Source organism: Labeo rohita, chromosome 21 (genome assembly GCF_022985175.1).
Source record: "Labeo rohita strain BAU-BD-2019 chromosome 21, IGBB_LRoh.1.0, whole genome shotgun sequence".
Lineage (NCBI taxonomy): Eukaryota > Metazoa > Chordata > Actinopteri > Cypriniformes > Cyprinidae > Labeo > Labeo rohita.
In genome coordinates, this window is record NC_066889.1 from 1832423 (window position 1) to 1852081 (window position 19659).

General features: G+C 35.9%; 1 protein-coding gene across 1 annotated transcript in view; it reads left to right on the forward strand.

Annotated features, from left to right (window-relative positions):
• The window catches only part of fstl4 (follistatin-like 4), a 197798-nt gene that overhangs the window by 144296 nt on the left and 33843 nt on the right, over positions 1-19659 (forward strand). Inside the window, exons 5-6 of the mRNA XM_051093964.1 lie at positions 1714-1895; positions 4957-5077. Coding sequence (XP_050949921.1) covers positions 1714-1895; positions 4957-5077 — 303 coding nt within the window. The remainder of the gene's footprint in view (positions 1-1713; positions 1896-4956; positions 5078-19659) is intronic.

The following is a 19659-nucleotide window of genomic DNA, read 5'->3' on the forward strand; positions in this document are numbered from 1 at the left end:
CCAAGCTCATCTTGCAGTTTAATAACAGTATTCTATGTTTTACTGCAGTCATATTAACTTTGTATGGTATATTAAAATTAATTTTTTTGCACTAGTTTTTCTTTTAAACTTGTATTACTGCCCATCCTTATATGTCACATCAAATTAGTTTAGTCAATGCAGTATACAGAAATTCATCACACAACTAAATAGAAATTTAATTAGTCCATTGGTTGTATTAGTTCATTATGATCCAGAAAACAAAAAATAACATCGTTATATAATTATGATAATAAATAATAATAAATATATAAATAATACAAAATATAATAAATATTAATTTGGTTGTGTGCATCTATTTTTAAGTAATTCATACTGAACATAAAACGTCACATGTATTATTAACTAAACTATATGATTTATGGAATTTGATTTTTAATTCTTCCTAAAATTTGCATTACAGTGCTGCAACCCATTTTCTATCCTCAACATCAATTCTGTTGAAATTGTGCATTTTCATTTCACTTCAGCAAGGCAGTGAGTGTGATTTATTCTGTAGACACTCAGGTCACGTACAGACCTCAGAATAAATTTGGTTGATATTTCACCTTTTGGGGCTTAATCCTGTACACACACAGTTCAGTCATTTACAGGAGTGACAACCACATCCTAATACCAAATTGACTTGAAAAATGCAGGTAATGGCAACCACATTTGCAGAAGTTCAGCACACTGATAATGATGTATTTAAACACGTATCAGAGATGTGTGTGTCTTCTGTATTTGCGGTGCAAATGTGTTGCCCATAATAAACTCAAATCAAAATGTGTTATCTTGAAAATAAGCCACATACTAAAATATCACGATCTGCACCTGCCTACTTTATTAAGTCCATAAAATGGATCACTTTATGAGCTGAGCGAACCCAAAGATGCTTAATATAATAGTAAGCAGACATGCCAATCCTTTCAAGAACATAAGCCTACACTGTAATTTATGGAATTTACTGTATTTAAATGTGGTGTCACTCCTGAAACTTTCCAGCATGTACGTAGCCAATGTTTCAGTACAGTTCCTACTGTGGCGGTCAGAAGTTGCCGGCAGTCAGTGTCAGTTACTGTTGACTGTTGTTTTCTTCATTAGACGTAGTGAGACTCCTCTCAGCAGGCGGCTCTGATCCGTCATGTAGAGGAGTGTCACCTAATGACTTATTCATATCATATTTCCTCCTCTCATCAGTCGAGGAGAGCTTTGTATACACTGTCGTCTTCTGCGCTGCCTCCGTGCCGGATACAAGAAACAGTCTTCCTCCCACTCGAGGGGTCTTAAAGAGCGGCTCAGCGGGTGGGCTGTGTTTGCATAATTTTATTGCCAGTAAGGAATAAACAGTCACTACCACACTTGATTAATCATGGTTCTCATTTTCCCCGCCGTCTTTTATAGACATAAGTGCTGCGGAGCCGCGTGGGAATTAATGTGACAGTTTAAAACATGCTTGCTAATCCCTCACCGCCAAAAGAAGCTGCGATACAGCTAAAGTGTCTAAACGAGAATGTTTACCTTTTGTCTTTCGGTGTAAATCGCTGGATTACAGTGAATTAATTTGGACCCCCGCACTGAACGACTGTCCAGAAATGCAAATCGCGAACACTCATCCGTGCATAAATGCAAATGGGCTTCTGGCTGCTTTCGGTCATATCCGGCTAATTAAATTCCTCTGGTGTGGTTTTACAGGCGACACGTGCACCATGGCGGAGTACAACAAGCTGAAGAGCATGCTGCTGGACATGCAGCCCAGGACCTCCACGGACGGGCAAGCAAACGCTATGGACCAGAGGAGGACCCTGGTGGACACAATGTTCAAGTATATAGACAGGAACCAGGATGGCCGTCTCAGCAGTGAGGAGCTGGCAGAGGTGAGAGGATCAAGAAGATATAGTGGAATGTAAGCAAGGGATAGTGTACCTTCAGCCGGTCATTTTGCTTCACTCTTAAGGGGTTTACTTTACTATAATGACCGTCAGACTGCACATTATCCTGCTTATTACGTCAAGTACTAGGAAATATTTCGGCATAATAATCAAGGAACTTTGCTGCTGTACCATGGGTGCAGCAGGCGCAATAATATTATGCAGCGCCTGAAAATAGGCAGCAAAGTTCCTTGATTATTACGCCGGAATGAGAGTTTAGTTCCTAGCCATATCGGTCTAGAAAATTGCAACTTTTCATTTTCTATCAGTCTTGATTTAACTACAGAGGAGTCAAGTTTTAAATAGGAAAAATATCGAAACTCTTTGGTCATTTTTGAGCGAGATGCTAACGGTCTAATCAGATTCAATGATCTATGCTAAGCTATGATAAAAGTGCTACTGCCAGACCCAGAAATCGACTGAATGGATTCGAAAATGGTAAAACTCAACTGTTTAACTCTATGGGAGTTGGAAAATGAGCCTGTTTTCAAAAAAAGTGGAGTGTTCCTTTAAAGGATTCCTCACAGCGATGCCATAGAAGAACAATTTTTGGTTCCACAAAGAACCATTTAGTCAAAGGTTCTTCAAAGAACCATCTCTTTCTTAACTTTTTATAATCTGAAGAACCTTTTTTTCGCAATAAAGAACATTTTGTGAAACAAAGGTTCTTCAGATGTTAAAGGTTCTTTATGGAACCATTTAAACAAAAAAGATTCTTCTATGGCATCATGAAGCACCTTTATTTATAAGAGTGTATGACACTTTTAACTTTTAAGTGCACTTAGTAATAATGTCAAATTAAACATTTGCTAACACTTTAGGGAATAATTCTCACTGTTAACTAGTTGCTTATTAGCATGCCTTTTCGTAACATATTGGCTATTTATTAGTAAAGCACATAGTGTATTCTGCATATTCTACATCTACTTCGGTCGCACTTTAAGGTCCAATTCTCACTATTAACAAACCATTTACTACTTTTGCCTCAATAAACTCCTAATTTGCTGCTTAACAGTTAGTAAGGTAGTTGTTAAGTTTAGGCATTGGGAAGGATTAGGGATGTAGAATATGGCCATGAAGAATATGTGCTTTAAAAGTAAGGGATAATCTGCAGTTTGTCATGCAGATTTTAAATGCACAATGCAGAGGCAAAGAACCACCCGATGTGAAGCTTATTAACAGCAAATATCTTAATAATACATATGCTAATAAGCAACTAATTAATAGTGAGAATTGTTCCCTATACTAAAGGGTAACCCGCATCCCATACCTAAAATTAACAACTACCTTACTAACTATTACCAAGCAGCAAATTAGGAGTTTATTGATGTAAAGGTTGTAGTTAATGGTTTGTTAATGGCAAGAATTGGAATTGGAAAGTGTGACCAAGTAGTCTTATTTTGATGTGTTGACTAACATACTAGAGCACATTTAAAGAACTTGATTATAATTTATAACTGTAGTGTTAATATATTTTAAATGTACTAAATTGCAATTTCATAATTTAAAAAGTTTAATTATAAATATATTTAAATACATGACACACACATTTCAATAGAAATGACAAGGTATATCTCAGTTTTACCATAAGTTCTTGTTAAAAAAAAAATAATAAAAATAAATAAATAAATAAAATAAAATAACTGCACTTCATATAAATTTAAACGATAATACTTTTAAATTTAAATTTAAATAATGTGCAATTAAGTGTTCAAATATTACATTTAGTTCACACTTTTCAAATTCATGGGAATAGTGCACCCCGAATTAAAAATGTCCTCATCCTTGGGCTATCCAAGATGTACAATTGATAATCATGAGTAGGAGACTGAAAGTAGCGCTGGTTTTATTATCTTCCCCTCCACTGAAGCTCATGTTTAGAATGACATGAGGGTGAACAAATACTGACAGGTTTTTCATTTTGGGGTGAACTCTTCCTTTAACATCCATATAACATGTGTCAACCAATCATCATTAAGAACAGCAAATAATGTTATGTGACCAATACTGGGTAGATAACTAATTTTAATCTGTTACTAATTAGAGATTACAATGAAAACTGTAGTTAGTAATGTAATCTAGGTTACTCATTTTAGTTAATGAATTCTGACTATCTTTTTAGATTAAATTTAGATTACTTTTTTATCTAACATAAAAAAAAAACAAAGAGAAATAAAACATATTCATGTTTTTATATCAACACCATAAAATGTATTAAACATTACATTAGACCGGGTTTCCCAAACTGGGGTTAATGTAAGCACTGCAGTGGGTTTCTGAGTTGCCAAAAAGCTAATAATTATTTAAATCATACAAATGTAAAATGAAACTCATTTAAACATATGAAAAACTAACGATAGATATATGTATTTGTTTTATTAATGACCTTTGACGGACATAAGGAAATTGTAAACATGCAAATGTTAAATTATTTGAAATAGTTACTTCCTCAAAGATATTTCAAGTAAATATTTTATTTGAAGGGGTTTGGCTGACAAAAACATTTGGGAATCTCTGCATTACATGAACAAACATTAATAAACATGAAAACAGCAATGACATTAATTGCTTCCAGTCTTCCAGGTCTGAAGTAATTTTGTCGTAATTTCCAGAATCGAGAGTTACCAGTAATTTGCATAATTATTTGTTTCATACATGATCTAACAGCTTGAGAGGTGTTTTTCCCTTTAAATTCAGAAGCATGGTTTGCAAATTTATTTACACAACATTTTCTGAATATAGTTCAAGCTAAATGGCACACAGCAGCATTTTTAGAAAGGACAATTTAAAAGAGGAAAAAGGAATAATTTCCTGCCATTGTGTGAATAATATATAATCATGTAATCCATAAAAAGTAACTGTAATCTAATTATGAGCATTTTAAAAATGTAATATACTCTAATTACAAGTGCTTAATTTTTGGAATCTGATTATGCAATTCAGAATACATGCAATCAGTTACCACCCAGCACTGTATATAATTTGAAGTCTTCTTATTCTTTTACAGATCTCCATAAAGGAGCATTTGGAAAATATCTTATTGGAGTGCACCATGCAAGACCTCCTGCGTTACGACGATTACAACAACGACGGTCACCTGACCCTTCAGGAGCTCTACACGGCCTTCCGTGAGTCCTACCGTACAAATGAGCCTCTCTCGCCATGTGGCAGATCTGCAGATTTTTTTTGTCTGCCAGGCACCATTACGTCTCTCTCTGAAGCGCTTTGCACATTTGCAGCAAAGCGAGCACCTGATCCTTTGGGCCAATGAATGCTAATCATGGCCCGGTGATGAGAGATGAGTGCTTTTGGCTGAAAAAGAGAGATGAGATAGCAAGCCGAGATTATCTCGTATCATCCATCGTCCCACGCCGCATAAAGCAAACGCCCTCATTTCGTTCGTTTCAGGAATTGCCAAAGCAATTCTCAGTCCCAGTTCCCTGAATGAGCAACTGCGACTAAAATTATCCATCCATTCCACCAGGAGATCAATCAAAGCATTAGAGGTGCCGTGTGACCCTAACTTTAAGATTCAGCTACCGGGGCAGAAAATGCGGCTCCATTAAGCAGCGCCAGTCGTTAACCTCGCTAATGATGGGTTTTAGCAGACTGCTTGTTGTCATTATACAGTCCCTTTGCTTTTGTGACCAGTGTTGGTTCTCAGGTGAGGAGGTTGCGTGTCGGTGTAATAAAACATTGCGTTGGTCAAGCCCTTCTCAAGGTTAAACGTGTTGCTGCAGTGGGATTTTGGAGGATGTCATCTGGAATGAGGGAGGAAGGATCACTGCTGAAATTGACCGACTCAGGTGTTTCATACAAACAAACGTCCCTGAGGAGATCCCACTCCACACTCCTCTGTTTGTTCGGCACGTTTCGGTCTGTAGGGAAAGACGCAAGTGTTTCCTATAGTTCTTTGTGTAACAAAATCGTTTTCATGCTTGGCTATGTGCTTTGCACTCATTGTTCATCTGTCTGTGAGCTGGAGAGGAAACAAATGCACATTCATGTCCCTTTGATTTTCACCTAATTGGTAAGGTAGTTGTAGTTATGTTTAGGTATAGTATATACCATCTATAATAAGGCGTTAATATGTGCTTTATAAGTACTAATAAACACCTAATATCCTAGTAATATACATGCAAATAAGCAACTAGTTAACAGCGAATAGTGTTCCCTGATCTAAAGTGTTACCCCACAATTCTTTATTAATTCACAATTCTTTTTTTCCAGATATCATTATATATTAATTAAATGAATTTGCCCGTATTGTCTCAGTCGCTTGCTACAGCTTAAAGGCATGCAAAATTCGGTAGCACTTTAGTATAGGGACAAATTCTCAATATTAACTAGTTGTTTATGGTAACACCATAAGGGAACAATTCTCACTGTTAACTAGTTACTTATTAGCATGCCTATTATTAACATATTGGCTATTTATTAATACTTATAAAGCACCTATGCTGCTTGACCATATTCTACATTCCTATTCTTACCCAGATGCAGATTCATACTTTATTGTCCTCACACAAGGAAATTTGCTTTCACAGACTGTACCCAAGCTGTAGTGCACACATTTCAAAATACAAATAGTACACACATACACACAGAAACAGAGTTAGTATACATGATACACATATCCTGCACCAAAATACATCAGCAATATTACCCAGGAGATAATAATACCAGCAAAACATAACTTTAAATTACACACTTCCTGGTTTCTGTGAATTCAGTATTCTAATGGCAGAGGGTACAAAACTTTTCAAAAAGCGTGCTTTTTTATGGAGTAAGTGTTTGTATCTACGGCCTGATGGAAGAAGAGTAAAACATGGATTAAGAGGATGGCTAGGGTTTTTTTTTATAGTGTTTGATCTACAAATGATGGCAGTATCAATAGGCACCCAATACCTAAACTTAACAACTACCTTACAGTACTGACTATTAATACGATGCAAATTAGGAGTTTATTGAGGCAAAAGCTGTAGTTAATGGTTTGTTAATAGCGTGAACATGGACCTTAAAATAAAGTGTGACCTTGTTGATTAACATGCGTGTTATTAACATACAAGGTTACCAGATATTCTTCAAAATATCTGCTTTGTGTTTACCAGAAGAAAGAATCTCTTGAGAGGTGAGTAAATCATGACTATTTTAAGCTGGTATGTGCTGTGAAAGCTGGTTAATACCTAGTCATTTGCTGTTAGTTAGCTGGTCCAACTTCTTTATTAGCTGGATTTTCCGCAGGGAAGATTTCCTTACATGGTCAGTAAAGGCATATTTTTGTTAAGATACAGTATTAGCTCATAAGATTACAGGTAATGTTTTGATTGATACTTTCTGGTATTGTTTATATATATATATATATATATATATATATTATTTATTTATTTTTTTTTTTTTTTCTCAAATCTTTTGGAATCTTCCGAATTCTTTCACTGAACAACATAATGCATTCTGGGATTGCTTTCTGGAATACATGCAATACTGCCATACAAATTTGGACTAAAGCAGGTAACAGACTGTTTATGAATAGGCAGCGTATGCATTTGAAGAGGTGTGGAAAGTCATGGGAACTCATCAGTCAAAAAGTGTGGGAAGCTTATGTCTGGACCATTCACTGTAAATTTACACTGTACATTAGAGTTTATTCAGACGTGAGGTTTATTAGAGCAGATCATGCAGCAAATAAATACGAGTAAAGCTCATATAACATTAATCTGAAAAGACTGCAGCTTGAATTAATCCGACAGTGCTGGAATTAAGTGCTTTCACCAAAAATAAAACACATAAGCCTAATGATAAGTCTCAACAGTAGCTCCAGTCATACAACTAAAAAAAAAGATGAATTATGAATATCGATCTTAGGTAGGGTTAGTGATTTGAACAAACTCCTAACATTACCACTGCTGGACCCTAAAACAGGTTTAAAAAAAAAAAAATCCCACTGATGTGCACTGAACAAGAGGCTACACAATTCTCACTATTAACTATTAATTATTACTTTCACCTCAATAAACTCCTAATTTGCTGTTTATTATTAGTTAAGGTAGTTGTTAAATTTAGGTATGGGGTGGATTAGGGGATCAAAAATATGCTCATGCAGAATAAGACATTAATATGTGCTTTATAAGTACAAATAAACAGCCAATATGCAAGTAATATGCATGCTAATAAGCAACTATTTAATAGTGAGAACTGGTCCTTAAAATTAAGTGTTAAACCATATTTACAGACAGGCTGATTGCATAAACTGCTTAGACAGGTCTTAACAAGTTTTGTGATCTAATGTGTTTTCTTCATAACGTTTTAAAGTCATTACAAAAAGGTAGACTGGCCCAATTTAAATCTGAATGGTAAGACTGATTACCTCTTGGCTACTTGCTAGTTGATCAAATGCTTTTTTTTTTTAAGACACAGTCTTAACATAGTGGTTATATTTATGCAGCTGATCCCATTAGATCAGAAAAACAGTAAAAACCAGCCAGAACATACAACAAATCAAATAATTCATCATTATAGATAGATCTTGATGTTTTGATGTGAAACATATGCAGCTCATACACACAAGCACACAGTGCTACACTTATCAGCTGGAGAACACTGTGAACAGACTATTATACAGACTATACAAAAAGACAGCCATCCTTGTGAAAAAGAAGTGGCCTACACTCTAGCTCAAGGTTTCTCAACTCTGGCCCTCAAGGTCCACTTTCCTACAGAGTTAGCTCCAACCCTAATCAAACACATCTGAACAAGCTAATCAAGGTCTTCAGGATCACTAGAAAGTTACAGGCAGGTGAGTTGGAGCTAAATTCTGCAGGAACATGGACCTTGAGGGCCAGAGTTGAGAACCCCTGCTGTAATAATATCATTTAAAAGAAAATACTTAAGTTTGAAATTAATGTTACGTTTTCATTAATGACACTTAATTTCATGTTTTTCATAATTAAATGAGAATGCATTATAGTTTGTATATTAAATGCATTTAGCTGAATTTAAGAGTGCTTTTTGACCTACTTAAGTACATCTTTATATGTAATTTAATAATTACTTCTGTTGTCTTTGAAATATTGCAAAAGTGTGCTGCTAAATACTAACAAGCACTGATGGTAAACTACTTTAATGTCATTTCTATTTATACTTTTATGTTATATTTAAATATATTTGTATTTATGAAGTTGCAATTTAGTACATTTAAATTATATTACTTTTAAATATAATATCAAATAACACACTATAGTTAAAATTGTAACACTTTAGTTGAAGGACCAATTCTCACGATTAACTAGTGTTCATATTACTAGCACACTGACTGTTTCGTACTTATAAAGCACATATTAATGTCTTATTCTGCATGATTATATTTTAGATCCCTTAACTCTACCCCATACCTAAACTGACAACTACCTTACTAACTACTAATAAACAGCAAATTAGGAGTTTATTGAGGCAAAAATAGTTACTAGTTAGTTAATAGTGAGAAAATGATCCCCAAACTAAAGCGTGACTGATGAACTCTTTAGTATAGGGACTAGTTCTGACTGTTAACTAGTTGTTTATTAGCATGCCTACTATTAAGATAATTATATTTACTCTAAAAACTGCTGGTTTAAATACATATGGACAAACTCAGCAATTGGGTTGTTTTGACCCAATGGTTGGGTTACTACCCAGAAGGTTGGGTTAAACATTTAACCCAACCGCTGGGTCAAAAAAAAACAATCGCTGAGTTTGTCCATATTTTACCCAGTGCTAGGTTGTTTTTAACCCAGCAGTTTTTAGAGTGTTGGCTGTTTATTAGTGCTTATAAAGCACATATTCTGCATGATAATATTCTACATCCCTAATTCTACCCAATACTTAAACTTTACAGTAACCTTACTAAATATTAATAAGTAGCAAATTAGGAATTTATTGAGGCAAAATCATAGTTAATGGTTAAGTTAATAGTAAGAACTGGACCTTAAAATAAAGTGTGACCGATGCAATTATAATTAAGTACTTTATATGTGTGTAATATTTTAGTCAGCACATCCAAATACTGTAAGTGTATTTCTTTAAAGTATATGTGACCAGGGACCACTAAAGTCATAAGGGTCCATTTTTTATAATTGAGATTTATACACCATCTGAAAGCTGAATAAATGCATTTTCCATTGATGTATGGTTTGTTGGGACAGGACGATATTTGGCCAAGATACAACTATTTGAAAATCTGGAATCTGAGGGTGCAAAAAAAATCTAAATATTGAGAAAATCACCTTTAAAGTTGTCCAAATGATGTAGCAATGCATATTACTAATCAAAAATTACGTTTTTATATATTTATGGTAGGAAATTTACAAAATATCTTCATGGAACATGATCTTTACTTAATATCCTAATGATTTTTGGCAAAAAACAAAAATCAATAATTTTGACCCATACAATGTATATTTGGCTATTTCTACAAATATACCCGTGCCACTTATGACTGGTTTTGTGGTCCAGGGTCACATATGACAAAATGTGTAACAAAGTGTTCTCTCTTAAAGTACACTTAAGCTACCTTTTATTTCATTTATATAATTCTGTACTTTTAACCCTTGTGCAACCTTTTGGACATGTTTGTCTTGTTTTTTGTGATCATTTCGCCCGTGTTATTGCCAGCTGCGTACATTTTGGCACAGTGTGTATTTTTATTGGAATTTTACTATTTCACCTCCATTTCCTTGAATAAATATATTTTGTACTAAGTACAAAAAAGTGTAACACTCAGCACCTTTTGGACAAAAATGTCCCATTGTAACTGAGCGAGGGAGACGGGAAGCGGGCGGATCCAAATGCAAACCTTTATTACTAAATGAAGACATGGTCAAAAACAGGCAGGGTCAGACGTCGGCAAACAGGTATGTTAGAGCAAGACACAAGAGTAATCTGTAAGGCAGGCAAGGGTCAATCAGCGGCGAATGTAATCCTAGGGGCGAGGAAAATGGGTAATCCAATGAGACAGGCTAGAGTTCATACGAGGGGCGAGCAGAGTCCGAACGACAAGGAAAAGGGTTAAATCCACGATGGGCGAAAGGTCCAGACAAGGCAGACAAGACGATATTACCAGGCTAGAAGACAGGACTAGAAAAAACGAACTAGAAAACACAACAGAATAAGACTAAGGATTAACAAGGTGGCTTCGTACGGCAGCTAACACACAGAGAGTGCTAAACACAGTCCAATACTCGGCCCAGAATAGTGAGAAGGGCCTTGTATTTATACCATACGTGATTGGCTGCAGCTGTATGAGTCCTAAGGGCAATGAATGATGGGGAATGTTGTCCGGGGTGGGGTGCAACAGTCTGTGTAATGTGAATGGCAAAGCAAACTCTGGTGGCGAGCGGACTGGCGTTCAGGACCTGATTCGTGACAGCCATTCAACTGTAAAATTATGCTATGGAGTTTTGCTGGCATCTTATGGGGGAAATTTGTTACTGCGTCCAAACAAAATCTTCCTGAAAGCTCATTTTTTGAGATATCAACTTCAAATTTGGAACACAACTTGTTTAGATTTATGACTTTATTTTCTAGCAGGTTTAGAGTTCAACATGTTTCAACATTTTATAAAAAATATATATTTTATGTAAAATGTAAAATATAAAATATGCTTTATATAAAAGCATTTTCATAAACTTAAACCTCTTAAACTTTTTCTACTTCATCAGTAATGTGCCATGAGTGTTCTATAAAATGAGACCTTAAGTCTGTGCTCCCATGCTTCAAATTTTTATGACACTTTTTTTGACATGGACATTTTTGTCCACTATGGGCCTATGTGTAACTTTTTTTTTCGATGGACAAGGATTAAGATTTGAAATACACTACAAGTGCACATTTAACAAAACTAAGCACACTTCTTTTTTCACGAGTGCAGGAAGGGGGCATGAGAAACAGTGAGCACGAGGGGCAGCTCTCACTGTGGCTGGAGCTTCAGTTTGTTTTCACGGCTCCCATTAATGCTGGAATTATAAAGACGTTTAGCTGTGCTGTCAGTGGCTGTCTGCATTAATCCAGAGAAGACGTCTGCATGGGAACCAAAAAATGAGACACCAAACCCTGCACTAGTGACTATCCCAAACTGTGACACCCCACACAGGACAAGTATAAGAGCCTTCAAAAAATAATCACCGCTACCTGCTGAAACTAACCAGCCGAAGCCTGACCGGCTGAGATAGACGATCGATGATCAGCGACAAAGAGTCTTACTGCCAAAGAGGCAGAGATAAAGAGCAGCTGGGTGCAGGAACGAGCGAACGGGTGTAATTGCTTGAGAAAGAGGTCCCGCTGAGAGCAGGGCTCCTGTGCCTGACAGCGGTGCTGAAGGTTAGCACGTCTCTCTGTCTGTCCTGTCTGACCGATCTCAGCAGCATGGCTCATTCTGGCAGGTCAGACGAGGCTTTTGCATATCAGAGGGGGGTCGCAGGTCTCACTAGGGGCTAAATTACTGAATCGGACAAGGAGTTAATTAAACATGTCGAACGGAGAAACTAGCTCTGCTGTCAGCACCTCACTTACTCACTGAAGTGAACCTCATAAGTGACTCATTTGAATCGAAGCAGCCGCTCCAGACGCCACACAAAAACTGGATTTGCCATTCCAGTCAAGTCTGATGTTACCATATAAATAGAGCTAACGGATTATGTTCTCTAATAATGTCCATTAACATATGCAACGTGCAAATGTTGTCAAATAGTCACTTCTTATTAACATGAGCATACATAGCTGACATTTTATTGTGACTCGTTTTCAGTCTTGGATGAAAGTTTTGTTCCACGGTTCATTCTGGAATTGGTTTCTTATAAGTGATGCTACTTAAGTGAGTTGTATAAGAAGGCTGCATAATGTTTTTGCCTACTTTTTGCATCAAGAGTACATCTACAAAGCTTGAAAATACTGTCTAGATAACCCTTGTGAAAAAGTACACTTTAACATCCTTTATTGCATGAATTCAAGAATACACTTAAATATGAACTGAACTAGTTGCATGTTATTTACAATTAAATGAAAATATATTATAGTTTACATTTTTGTTAAATGGACTTTAACCCCACTTAAAGATATTAAAGTGTACTGCTATGACAAGCATTAATGGTAAACTAAAATATGCTTTAATGTTATTTTTACCGAAACTTGTGTCACGTATTTTTAAATCTTGTTGCAATTACACATTTGTTATAATGAAGTTGCAGTTTAATTACAATTGTCAAGTACATGGTCTTTAGTCAACACATCAAACCAAGTGTAATTTAAAATTTAGAGTAAAAATGTGCACTTTGTAATAAACTCAAACTTAATCATGAAAGAGTCCCTCTTTAAGGCACTTAAGTGGCCTTTAATTTCATTAATATTACATTATTTGCAAGTATAATTTGCAAAAAATGTACCACGAGTGCACTTTAAATACAATTAAGCAGACTTCTTTTTCACAAGGGACTGTAAGCTGTTTATGTTGGTGAATAAAGCTTGTGATTAGACTCCAGATGCATGAAACACAGACCGAGGCGCACATTTGTCTTGCGTTTTGCTGCTTTAGGAAATATTCGTAGAATAAAGCCCATTTGTATTCACTCTGGCAGACGCGTGAAGTTCTTGTTCTTTGAAGTTCTTGTTTACCCAAATCAGCTTTTGTGACTAATTGCACCTGGACGGTTTCCATGGTAACTAAGGATGCCAGTCGTGCATGTTTAATTCATTTCCGTGAGTCTTGAAACGGCTTTAAGTTTTAATGCCCTTTTCTCCTCATAACAGATGGACACAAGCCGCCGCTGTCATTACCGATGTTGTCATGTCCTGTCCTGCATCCATTGTGGCCCGATGTGAAGAGCCAGCTGTCATCCAGAATAAAATCAGCCATGCGTCCTGTAACGCGTGCCACAATGTGAATCATCCGGAAGAGTCTGAGCCACCGCAATCTCTGTAAAGATCTCATTTGTGCGGAGGAGTAGGAGGTGTAAATGTGTGTCTGGGAATTCTCCCAAACCTTAACGGGTTTCAGAGGCTGGCAGGAGGTTTGATAAATACACATTTTTGAAGCCTCTTTGGATATCGGCGGGCTCGATTCATTCATAAATGATTCCTCTTGTTGAGGAGAGGTGTGCTGCTATTTTTCCAAGCGATCAGATGCACACTGATATATCTGTAAGCACATGCTTACAGTAGATAAAAATGAAAAGCCATTCAAATTGAATCGAAAAAGAATAGCTGACTCAAATCATTGCTTACTTCAAACCTGTACGTGCATACAGGTTTATATGTAGCACTTTTCTAGTATTATTAAGTATTATTAAATAGTTAATATGCTAGTAATATGCATGTTAATAAGAAACTGGTTAATAGTGAGAATTGGTCCCTAAACTGAAGTGTCGCCGACATACCGCATTTGATGATCAACATGAGCTGTGATGGGTGTAGTTTGTAAGGACCCGTGTACGGACGTGCTTTTGTTCCAAAGTGGTTTACTGTTGTTTACACATGTTGTTTTAGTGAATCAAGACAGTGACTAAAAAAATCAACTTCACACTGTTGCTGTCAGCAGTGTAGAAACCATCTGTTCTCTATAAAGTGATTATTTTTATACAGAAAGCATTCAAGGATTGTTCTCTTTTTAATCACTGGAGCAGCATGAGTCTATCAGTGACTTGATTTCTACATTTTCACACAGTTTGTTCTGATTGGCGAGTCTCTAATTTTTGTTTTGTTTTCAGTGTGTTAGTATTTGATCATCGTGTTTCAGTACACATGACTGTTTTCAGACACAGTGCAGCACTGCACCCTTTGATGCTTTAAAGAAGAAGTTCACTTCCAGAACAAACATGTTATGAAATTATGTTTCTTGAAGAAAACATTTCAAGAATGTTCTCCATATAATGGACTTCAAAGTTTGAACTTCCAAAATGCAGTTTAAGTGCAGCTTCAAATGGCTCTAAATGATCCCAGCCAAGGAAGAAGGGTCTTATTTAGTGAAATGATTGATCATTTTTTTAAACAAATTGACAATTTATATACTTTCTAACCTCAAATGCTCGTCTCATCCCTGCGATGCGCATGCGTAGTCTGTGTAATCCGGGTAATACAGTTACAGAATGTCGAAAAACTCCCATTTCGTTTTCTTCTTCAACGTCAAAATCGTCCTACATCGCTGTTTTATGTTTTTTTTGTGTGTGTGTGTAGGGCGCATTTGATCTTGCATGTTCACTTTGTAAACACTGCGTCAGTACTTCCGCAGTGATGTAGGATGAGTTCATGCAGACTTAGACAAGATGAGCGTTTGAGGTAACAAAGTATATAAACTGTCAGTTTGTTTCAAAAATGACAGATCGTTTTGCTAGATAAGACCCTTCTTATTCTGCTGGGAATAGAGATATTTAAATGGCATTTAAACTGCATTTTGGAAGTTGAAACTTGGGGGCACCATTGAAGTCCATTACATGGAGATAATTCCTGAACATTTTTCCTCAAGAAACATAATTTCTTATTGACTGAAGAAAGAAAGACACGAACATCTTGGATGACAAGGGGGTGAGTAAATTATCAGTCGTTCTCACTTGTTCTGCAAGTGAACTTCTTGTTTAAGTATAATGCAGGACTTTCACTAATAGTTCATCTTGGCAGCTGTTATAGTAAATATGCAGTAAAAGTTTGAGAGAGTTCTACATGTAATGCTCATTTCATATGCAAATATGTCAGCCAATCACAGAATTGGGCGTTTCCATTAAATGGAGCAATGGTGCGTTTAAATCAGAGGCTACAATCTAGAAAATATCCATTAATATCTAAATTATAAACATTTTTGATGAAGAAACCATAGTGAGGTTATAAATGCACGTCAGGAAACATTAAAAATGCCTTTCATAACCGCTTTAAGTCATTATGTACTGATAATCGTTTTATTCATATAGTGCCTTTCCACAAGCTCAAGGTTGCTTAACAAAGGTAGTTGAAAAACATTTACAAGTAAAATTCCAACCCATTCTCACTCCCAAGCAGTGCTGGGGAAAGTTACTTTTAAAATAATCCATTACAATATTGCGTTACTCCACTGAAAAGTAACTAATTGTGTTACTTAGTTACTCTTAAGGAAAGTAATCAATTATGTTACGTTTGCATTACTTTTTGTCAAAGTGAAGGCCAGGGCCCATATTCACATTCAACAATTCAGCAGTGTCTATTACGACTGTTTCATATCTCTCTTTTCATGCTCCACTGACGTTTATGACGTAAGACTGGTGTTAAGACATTCAAATCTGCATTCATGCTGCTGCTGATCCAGAAAGAGCAAAACAAACAGTCTTTTGAACAGAAGTACTGGGATGAAAGTTTGTAGTTTGGGTATCAACATGTATTATGGCGATCAAAACGAAAGTATCTTAACACTTGTATGTATTGTAACGCTTATTCTCTTCTGCCAGGAGGTGGCAACAACTGCCAGTTTAAAAAAATATTTGTCTTTGAATCATTCATTAGGAGATTCCAACAGTGAAACAAGTCTTTATTAACTGAGACACTGAAAGTCAATTTTAAAATTCAAATTCAAAAAGTGAATTTTTGTTTTGAAATTTTGTTAGAATATAATTTTTTAAAGACCAAAGCAATGAAAATTTTGTCAGAACCATTAATAAATTATTTATTACTTAATTATTTTTTTTTAGGTTTCTTATCTTTTTTCTTCAGAATCATGAAGAATAGTAAACTCCAATTTTCAGTTTATCCAGAATCATGCATATATTTCATTAAAATAGAAGTTTAATTTCATAAAGTAGAAGTTCATATCAAAATGCCCCTATATTTTTTTTCAGATGAATAAAATATAATTTTTCCCTATATATTTCATCATTGAGTATTTCTTTAAAAAAGTTTAAAAATCTTGTCTCGTCTAGTTCTCGTGAACCCAGTCTCATGGGATAAGTGTCTCGTCACACAGTGATTGGCTGATAGGGGAGGGTCTCTGTCAGAGATTTGTTCATAGAAATATTGTAGAGCCGATATTATGTTGCCATATTTAAATAAAGGTTTCAAAATAAAAATGTTGAAGATTTTAAAATGCAGGCTAAGTGTCACTAAATAAAGAAGTATATGTTCAGCTAATTGTCAACCTCTTACATGTGTGCTTCTCGTAAACAATTAGCAGATATGCATATAAACAGCCTTTTAATTAGAGGAATAGAATAATCATGGCTGATAGTAAGACATGCAAATATAAAAGAAACCCAAACTGGGCACAAGAACAGTTGTTACATCTTGCCCAACTTGTTATTGTAAACAAGGATATAATCAAAGGAAAATATAGAGTTGGGATAACCTCCAAAACCAAAAAAGTTGCATGGGAAAAAATGTGCAAATAAATGTGGGGTGTTTCTAAAATGTTTACGTTCCGGGGCAGATTGCCAGCTACAACCATTTTAGCCCTGCTTAAAAAAACAAAACAATAGAAACCATCACAGAATGTTTAATGTTTTTACTGGTTATAATGGGAATTGTACTGGTTTTAATGGTAGCTGTAATGGTGCCTGGTGGTCTCTACTGGTAATTGGTCACCTTCTATATAATCAAAGGAAAATTGTCCCTGACAAATTCTACAACCGTCATAATAACCCTGTTGTTAAGGTGATACCTTTTTTAAAAGCTCATTATCGTCAAATGTTTCCAAAATGTTTTCGTTCCGAGGCAGATTGCTGGCAACAGTCGTTTTAGAAAAGTTTGGGATTTGGTCTTAGTGACAGACGTCTTCACTACTCCTAACATTTCCCAGATTTAGGAGCTAGTTTTAGCACTAAAACGCTTTGTGAAATACTCTTATAGCAAAAAATTAGGAGTCCTAAAATTAGGACTGAAACGGCCATTATTTTCAAGATTTTCTCCTAAATCGGCAAGTTATGAGCTACTTTTAGCCTTAAGATGTTTTGTGAATACGGGCCCAGATTTGTAATTCTGCCACATTGTTGATGACTCCAGCGCTCATCTTTATTATTTTACATGTGAACTTTGGCAGCGCAGAAGAGCGTTTAGCGGACGGTAAAGCAGTTTCCCACTCGTTTTGCATTTGCACACGCACAAGCGCTGCAGCAGCAGCAGCATTCTGATGATGGCGGAGCGGCTCCCGGCTGTTAGCTGCTCAGCATGTGGGCCTCTTTTATCTCAGCCTCCGACTTGGACTGCATGAAGGAAATAATTCATTACCGTGGCTGCATTGATTTATTCCTTCTGCAGGCCTCAGCTAGAGTCTGACTTCAAACAAGTGCTCGAGGCGATGGACTGTTCAGCTCTTCTTTACGCTGCCACCTTCACACACACACTGGCAGCAGAAAGACGCTGTAATCTGCTGAAAGGCTTCGGTGTTCAGCCTCTTGTCACGCAGGCAGAAAATGCTCATGATACAGCAGTTCAGGCTCTGACAGCGCTTTTGTTTACAACTACTTTTCTTAGTTGTATATTTTCTGAAAGGTTTTATGATAAGTATAGCACTTACAAATCATTTGCAAACTATTAGTTACAGTTTATAAACTGTAGTCTCTACATTGTTAATACATTAATGGGTTAGTTCTTCATTCGTCGCTGCAATTGCGAGTTATTATTGTTTAATTGGCTCATATGTGCAGTATTTAAACAAGTAGTAAAGGAGTTCTTAATTATTTTTAATAAAATACAAAATTAAAGGCAATAACCTACCTTTATTAGGCAATAATTGCATTAACTTTGAGCGTTCCTAAAATATTTACAAACACATTAAGCATAAATGATCAAATTTGCTTTACATGCAAAGGCCTCTAAGTACATCTGATGTTTTTCTTTAAAATGAGCATTTCCTTCTGGCTACTAAGTATAGTTTTCTATGTAATTATGGTACTTCTGAATGGGTTGAGGCTGGGATTTAGCACATTTGAAGTGAAAGTACTTGAACATGTATTATTTGTGGAGAGCATTTTTGACCAAGATGGCTTTTAGAGGCTTCTGCATTAGAACTCTTCATAAACATTACTTTTCATGATAACTGCATATTTTCTGAGTGGTGGATCTCTCTTTAGGATTATGGATAGTGTTGTTTAAAAAAAAAAAAAAAAGTATTTATAATGAAGTTTGCACTGGTCTAGTGATGAAATGTTTATATATTATTGTTAAAAATCCATTTCTCTGCATCATGATGGATTATCATGACAGCATAATGATCAGGATTCTCCCAAATTTTACCATTTTATCCCGCTGTCATCACCTTTAAATATTTTCCCGTATTTCTCCCGCATTTTCAACCTTTCTATAAAAAAATCCCACTGGGCGTATTTTATGTTTGCTACATTTGCCTCCAGTAAAACTCCCGTAATTTGTATGGCCCAAACCTTATTATATGAATAATCACGTCAACATATTCCAAGGTTGTCCATTTGCCAGATCTTGTATGAAATGCATCCATTTCACACAGTCGACACATACAAATTTCTACTCATTTGTCTCCTTAACTTGGCAACCTACAACCCAGTGATGCTGTTGATATCTGCACAGGTAGTACCGCAGGAAGAATCACTGGTAAACGTGGTGAATTGAGATATAACTTCCACTTCAAAAGGCTATGGTTGAATGAATTAAATATGAGCACTGCAAGTTTCAAGGTCAGGTGCTGCACTGCTTTGTTTACTACGGTTATGGAGGAAACGTTTATATTCCTGGAGAAAAGTGCCATCTGCTGGCA